The sequence below is a fragment of the Diadema antillarum genome, unplaced genomic scaffold (assembly GCF_040938485.1).
Source record: "Diadema antillarum isolate AM-2024a unplaced genomic scaffold, OU_Dant_1.0 scf00000112, whole genome shotgun sequence".
Taxonomy (NCBI): domain Eukaryota; kingdom Metazoa; phylum Echinodermata; class Echinoidea; order Diadematoida; family Diadematidae; genus Diadema; species Diadema antillarum.
This window is the reverse complement of record NW_027271001.1, coordinates 1634731-1641439: the sequence shown is the minus strand read 5'-3', so window position 1 is coordinate 1641439 and position 6709 is coordinate 1634731. Positions and strand designations below refer to the sequence as shown.

General features: G+C 37.2%; 1 protein-coding gene across 1 annotated transcript; it reads left to right on the top strand.

The window, feature by feature from the left end:
- Window positions 1-2738: 2738 nt before the first annotated feature.
- Window positions 2739-6166, top strand: LOC139719565 (protein rolling stone-like). The gene is made up of 2 exons (XM_071630977.1): window positions 2739-2778; window positions 5652-6166. Exons 1-2 carry the CDS (start codon window positions 2739-2741, stop codon window positions 6164-6166), a joined length of 555 nt encoding a protein of 184 aa, XP_071487078.1.
- Window positions 6167-6709: the final 543 nt, after the last annotated feature.

Genomic DNA, 6709 nt, shown 5'->3' with positions numbered 1-6709 from the left:
AGTGTGTCAGCATACATATGTACATAAAAAATAATTCTCTATAACTTGTGAAATATTAAGGAACTGCAAAAGCAAAGCTTGTAACTGCGGGTTCCAGTAAAAAATAAAATGCCAATGTAAATGTGTTTTGCAATGGAGATAGGACACAAAGTACTAATGACGAAATTATATGAAAGCTAAAATAACAAGGTACAAAGGGCGGAAGATGTAAAAGAAAAGAGAAAGACAAGGGAAAGAGAAAAGAAAAACCAAGAGAAAATGAATAAGAACTGAGTGAAAGAATAAGCATTATTATGTAAATACACAAGTATACGAGCATATATCTAGAGCCATGCTCATTAGGAGTTCAAAGTATGAAGATACTAGTGTAAACATTATTATGGATTAAATGGGAGCATAAACACTGGAACTAAAGGTAAAGCAAACGTACAGTGCAAATCGATCCGCCATGCATTGGAAGAAGATAATGTAAAATATCATGGAAAATGATTCCAGTCAGGTAAGTTATAGTCATTAAGTAGCATTAATTTGAGTTTTTGTTTAAAAAAGAATTAACAGAGAAGAACGGTCGATTAAATCTGCGGAAGAATTTTCCCGAATTTGGGTCCGGTGAAAGCATTTGGTTTTTTTTCAGCAAAGAGTGTGCGAGTACGTGGAAGGTAAAATAAATTTCGTTGTCTTGTGGGGTAAGCTGAACTGCACAGTTTGTTTATTTGTTTTTTTTTTCTGAAACATATGCGTTAATATGGCACGCAAGTCGTTTGCTGATAACTGATATAGTATATACATGTGCCGAAGTTTACAAAAATAATTCAGCAACCTTAAGTTAGACTCTGTTTTCAAAGAAGAGATAATTCGTGTGACAATAAAAAACCAATTAGATTGACTAATTGAAAAGCTCGTATTTGGACATTTCTCAATGTGTGATTTTGCACAATATTCCTAGGCAAATATACCGTAATTCAGATAGGGTAAAATAAGCGTGGAACACACACACACACATATATATATATATATATATATATATATATATATATATACATTGTATATATATATATATATATATATATATATATATACATATATACATATTTGGGGGAAAATGTTTGAGCTAGTTAAAATTCCAGTATTTCTTTGAAAGCATCTTAGATCAGAAAATCCATGTGAAATTTCCATGGTAATTCGTAGCCAATTTTAAAACCTAAAAATCCATTCAACCATTCCACTTGACTTAAATAATCATTATTAATTTTTATATCGCTGGGCAAATGAGTGACATTAAGAAGCAACTTGTTTGCTTGAATTCACATTTGAACTAACTTACTTATCTGTTTACTACATCTAAAAATGTTGTTGGGTTTCGATGTGAAAAGAAGATTTTTGAATCATCGGCAAAAAGAAGGAAGGACAAAATAGATGAATTTTTGAAATCATTTGTGTATAAAAAATAAACAAAAGCTGACCCAAGAGAGATTCTTAAGACCCCTCAAAATATTGTTTTCAAACTGGAACTAAAGCCGTTTATACTGATAAACTGTTTCCTGTTTGTTGCATAGATTCTGAATGAGTCCAAGGATTTTCCACGTATCTCATAATAGTGCGAGAGTTAACCTAACAAAAATTTCGTGATCGAAAGTGTCAAAGGCCTTGGACAGGTCCAAGAATATGCAAACTGTAGGTGATGAATCGTCGATAGCGTGGGCTACTTAATCGATAAAAGCAAGCAGAGCTCGAGTAGTAGAGCGTGTTTTTTTTTAAAATCCAAATTAAGAATCACAAAAAGTACTGCGTTACACGAACATATCAGATGTTCGAGAATCTTGGTAATTGTGGTCAAAAGAGAAAGTGGACGATAATTACTGACATCTTCTTAATTACGTTTTTAATAAACTGGAACAACCTAAGTAATTTTCATTTGGCTAGGCACTGTCTCACTGTGCCAGTAACAAGGAACAAATTCAATATATATGTTAGAGGAGACAAAATTGCGGGTGTATTAATTTTTTTTTCAGAAAGGTATTCGTAATGTCATCTTGTCAAGCACTCTGTTTGTTGTTGTTGTTTGTTTGGTTTTTTTTTTTTTGCTTTTAACTTGTGGACTACGTGATCACTCAAACGTCAGTATGGCGTATTGAAAGTAATTCTTTAAAATGTCATTATTGTCTATATCTCCATTAAAAACCATAATTTTCAGTGAAAATGGTAGATATGCATTTACAGTTATTCTATGTGATGATCTGTGTAAAATAAAGAATATTGCCCCGCTAATGACATGCATGTCAAAATATCGAAATGCTCCCGATGACATGGAAATTGTTATGCATATGTTCCATACAATTTTGAGCAATTTAAAATCTTGCACCCATTTGCTCATACGTAAAGTAAGAATGACGTGTTTTATCTTATATTCATTTTTCATGAAAAGAGGCGTTGACCCATTTTCAATTATGTCGTACAGGCATTATTTATGCGGATTAATTTGAACAGTTTGTTTGAAATTGCTGTTAATATCATCAAAAAATTGTGTCAAACTTTTTGTTTTTCTTTTTCAGCCCCGAATACCATTCTGGGTTTACGCCTTCTATCGGACCGCACTCGCCGCCTATTTCTTCGTATTTTTCATAACGTACGTTGTACTCGGAGTGAAGGCAATGGGAGGGAAGTTCTTCATTTACCTCCCGGTCTGGGCGTATACTGCCTCCGTGTGTTATGTGTGCCTTGCCTTCTTTAACGTTGCGATGGACTACGTGAAGAATAGGGAAAATGCAGCGTTTGAAGGTATTCATATATGGTTGGAGTTGAATGAAGGGGGGTGGGGAACTAACATGAAAGGCAGCGAGAGGTTCTGTTATAAAGCCGAAGTTATTTATTATTTTATTTTATTAAATTTTATTAAAGCAGATTCTAAAAGAGTACACTTTACGCTTTAAAATGGTGTATGCTCAATTCGTTTTTTTTAAACCTATCTAAATTTTGGAAAGACAGCAAACACTTTGGAAAGGTGTGTACTGAGAGAAGAGGCTGTGAATTTTTGTCATATGGTCTATAATTCAAGTGCTTAATCTGACCGTGAGCCGTGTTGGGTGCAATAAATGTGCCAAAAATCGGGATGTTAAACTTCACATCATCAGAGTTAGTTGAAAAATGATCACGCTCTATGAACACATACCAACCATGACTAATACCAATTTTCAAAGGAATAGCATCCTTCTTTCAAAGATTATTAGAGCTGAAAGCAAAGAGTGTGTAAAGGGTTTTTAAGAAATGAAAAGGGACTCATAGAACCCGTTTACAGTGAGTGAAAAGGCCTGGCTCGGCCGCGGTCGAGCCCGGCTTTTATTTCACTGTAAATGCGCAAAAGGGCAAATGCAGTACCAAAATCGGCTGCCCATTTGGCAAAGCTCTGGGGAATGTTTCATCAATTTAGTCAGCGCTGACAATTTCAGTAAAATCCTCGGTTTTGATTGGCCGAGAAGCTCTTGTCACTGACTGTTACCATGGTGATTGTCAGAGACTGACAACTTGTCAGCACTGACAACTTTCATGCAACGGTCCCCTGGACGTATAGTCTCTGCCCCAGTGCGGCTCGGCCGCGGCCAAGCCCGGACTTTCTCACTGTAAACGGAAACTGGGTCAAATGCGGTACCAAATTGCGACCGGAGCGCTCCCAGTAATAGTTGTTTGCTTACAAGCAGAGCGCCATTACGACATAATATTGAATGGTTTTTTATTATTAACAAGCCCGGGCCGAGCCCGAGAAACCAATAAACTGAAAATCTTACACAAATTACACTGAACAGTGTCGATGACATCAGAGCCTCACATATTTCAGAAATGTAGCACATTACGATACCGCTTCCTTAACAAGTTCACCTGTGAAGAATTTATGCACGCCTTCTTCTTTTATTATGCTTCTTCGAGCCCCAACTCATGCGTTCTTATGGTGAGGCTGCGATGTCATCATCCTTGTTCATTGCAATTTGGTAAAAAATTTAAAAACATTCTTCTTGTTCATCCTAAAGCGGGGTTCCCACTATCGAGCGATCCATTGCGAACGCCACGATCGGACCTTCGTAACTGATCGTGAAAAATTTCTTGAACTCGTCTGAAATTTCACGTTTGGATACGAGGTTATGCGAGTCAATACGTGTTGGTACGCTTGGATGCGATATGGTCACGATTGGACTATTTCAAGCGATACGATCTGTCACAATCTGGTCTGCCGTTCAAATACGATCCAACAGGATTGTCCTGATTGAGTTCACGATTGGTACCGATCTAACATGACCATTACGATCAGGATCCCCGATCTGGTATATAGGTGCAGCAACGTACTGATACGTTCCAATACGAATACCGCGAACCAATACGGGCTGCTGAGATAAGATACGATATCTTTTACGATCGGGATCAGAAGCGACCCCCATTTAAGGCGCGATTGGACCCGAATGGGAATATTATAGTCCGGCTGACGATGGATTTCATTGTTTCCCTGAAATTATGCAGAGTGATTAGGCCTATTAATTTTATCCACAATCATTGATGATGGCAAGGCTTGACAGGTTTGCGATGATGACAACGTAACCTTTGCAGTATTGCTAATGACGATTATGTTATCAGAGAGAAAGCAGCACCCAGGCCAGCCATAACCTCAGATATTTTTTCAGTTATTGATGAAACAACAACTCTTAATGACTAAGTGCAATACACAAACAGCAGGATACTGCACCCCCCCCCCCCCAAAAAAAAAAAAAAAAAATCTGTAATGTACTTTTAAAAATCAACCATTTGCCTTTAATATGTACCCATTCAAGCACGATTCATTAAATTATTCTCATCTTTGTACTGACGTTAGTCAATTGCGTGCAGACATACAATTGCCATTTTATTGTTGCTCATTTTGTGTATTTGTTACAAAAGTTAACCCATATCCTGTTTTGTGTGTCTGTATAATGGTAATAATAACTCATTAATGAAAACATCATTAACATAATGTATGAGAACATCTAAAAATCTGTCACATACAACTTTCATTTTATGAAATCATTAAAAAAATGATTTTAATAATGTACCTTAAAAATTACGACAATTAAACCTCAAACCGTCATACAATTAACCGTTTGGAAATAATAATCTAAAGATGCAGGCTACCACCTATCAGAATACAAAATAAATCAATTTATGACTAAAATAAGGGCAAATGGGCAAAAAAAAATAATAATAATAAGCGGAAGTGAAGTGAAAAAGTCGATCCCGATCAACACGATTAAGAAACACGATTAGAAAAGATTTGCTGCCTTTGGATACGATCCTAGACGATCTGATGCGATGATCACGATCAAAAACTAATCATGTTAATCGCAGAAAATTTTTGAACCGTCCAAAATTTTCCTACGATCAACGCGATTGCCACGATTGACCTTAAGATCTGATACAATCCGATAAGACCATCACGCTTGTTGCACGATTAAGACCACGATTTCAATCGTGGCGCCAATCGTGATAGTGGGAACCCCGCTTAATCGTAAATCCTGAAACTATGTACTCATTATAGCTAATTTATAGTTGTTGATATGTAAAACTCTGAAAAAAATCATCCAGAGGTCTCTTTAATCTATCTTTCTCGATCCCATTTCTCTTGGTACTTTCAGACAAAGTTCGGTACCAGATTCAGTGGTGTCTCTTCAACATCACCGCCGCTTCCTGCCCCCTCGTAACCGGAGGTCTTTGGTTAAGTGTATACTATGTCATTTCGGTAAAGCTACCGATTTTTATTATAGTCTATATTAGCGTAGATATCCTCCCTACCATCGTCTGTATCATCGAAATCTTTCTCACCCTGATCGTCGTCCGCTTCGTGCACGCAATTTACCCAGGCTTCTACCTCATCATCTACTTGCTCTTCACTGTCATCTACTGGGTTGCTGGGGGAACGGACCCTTTTGGAGACCCCGACATTTCCCCTATTCTCGACTACGAAAACTATCCCGGCATCGCGGCCGCAAGCGTGGTTGGTGCAACGTTGGCAGTACTCTTGGCTCTTACCGTTTCCAAGGGATTGTACGCCCTCCGTGTCAGATGTATGGATATGACAAGAACAGAAGCCATTCCTGCTACCGAAGAGTTATCAACAGTTGAGCTCGAATCACTGACAACATATTTCTGATGGCGACACCCTCACCACTGACAAACTGTTCTTGACTAACAATGAAAATGTATTAAATGCGTGTATATAGCTAATCTCGGCCACGCTATGAAATCATGCAGTGTCTTCCTTCCTACATCTTGTCAAATCTTCATACATGTATGCATATAATTATGTAACATCACACAACAATAATTGCTGATGACTACCGGCGAATATCTTAAAACATTATGCAATACCAATAACTTCCTAAAGATTTTTTTTTTTTGGGGGGGGGGGGGGAAGGAGTTATAATGGGTTAAACATTTCGATCTACAGGATTTAGGGCATAATTATGATTGTGCAGATAACGCATAACGAAAATAAATCGTCTTGATTTCCTGAAAATAGAGAGTCATAAGTACGAAAAGTATAGTATTGCATGACACTGTAGCTTGAATGGGCAGCAAAGATAGATAAAGCAATTGGTTTCTGTGGTCATGACTCGCAAATTAAGGAAAAAACTAAACTCATCACTTGCGAAAAAAAAAACTTGATGAATGTATTCACATGTGAAATCGTATT

Coding starts and splice junctions, on each gene's coding strand:
- LOC139719565 (XM_071630977.1), top strand. CDS start 2,739: ATGGACTACGTGAAGAATAGGGAAAATGCAGCGTTTGAAG. Junction 2,779..5,651: donor GGAAAATGCAGCGTTTGAAG/GTATTCATATAT, acceptor TGGTACTTTCAG/ACAAAGTTCGGTACCAGATT.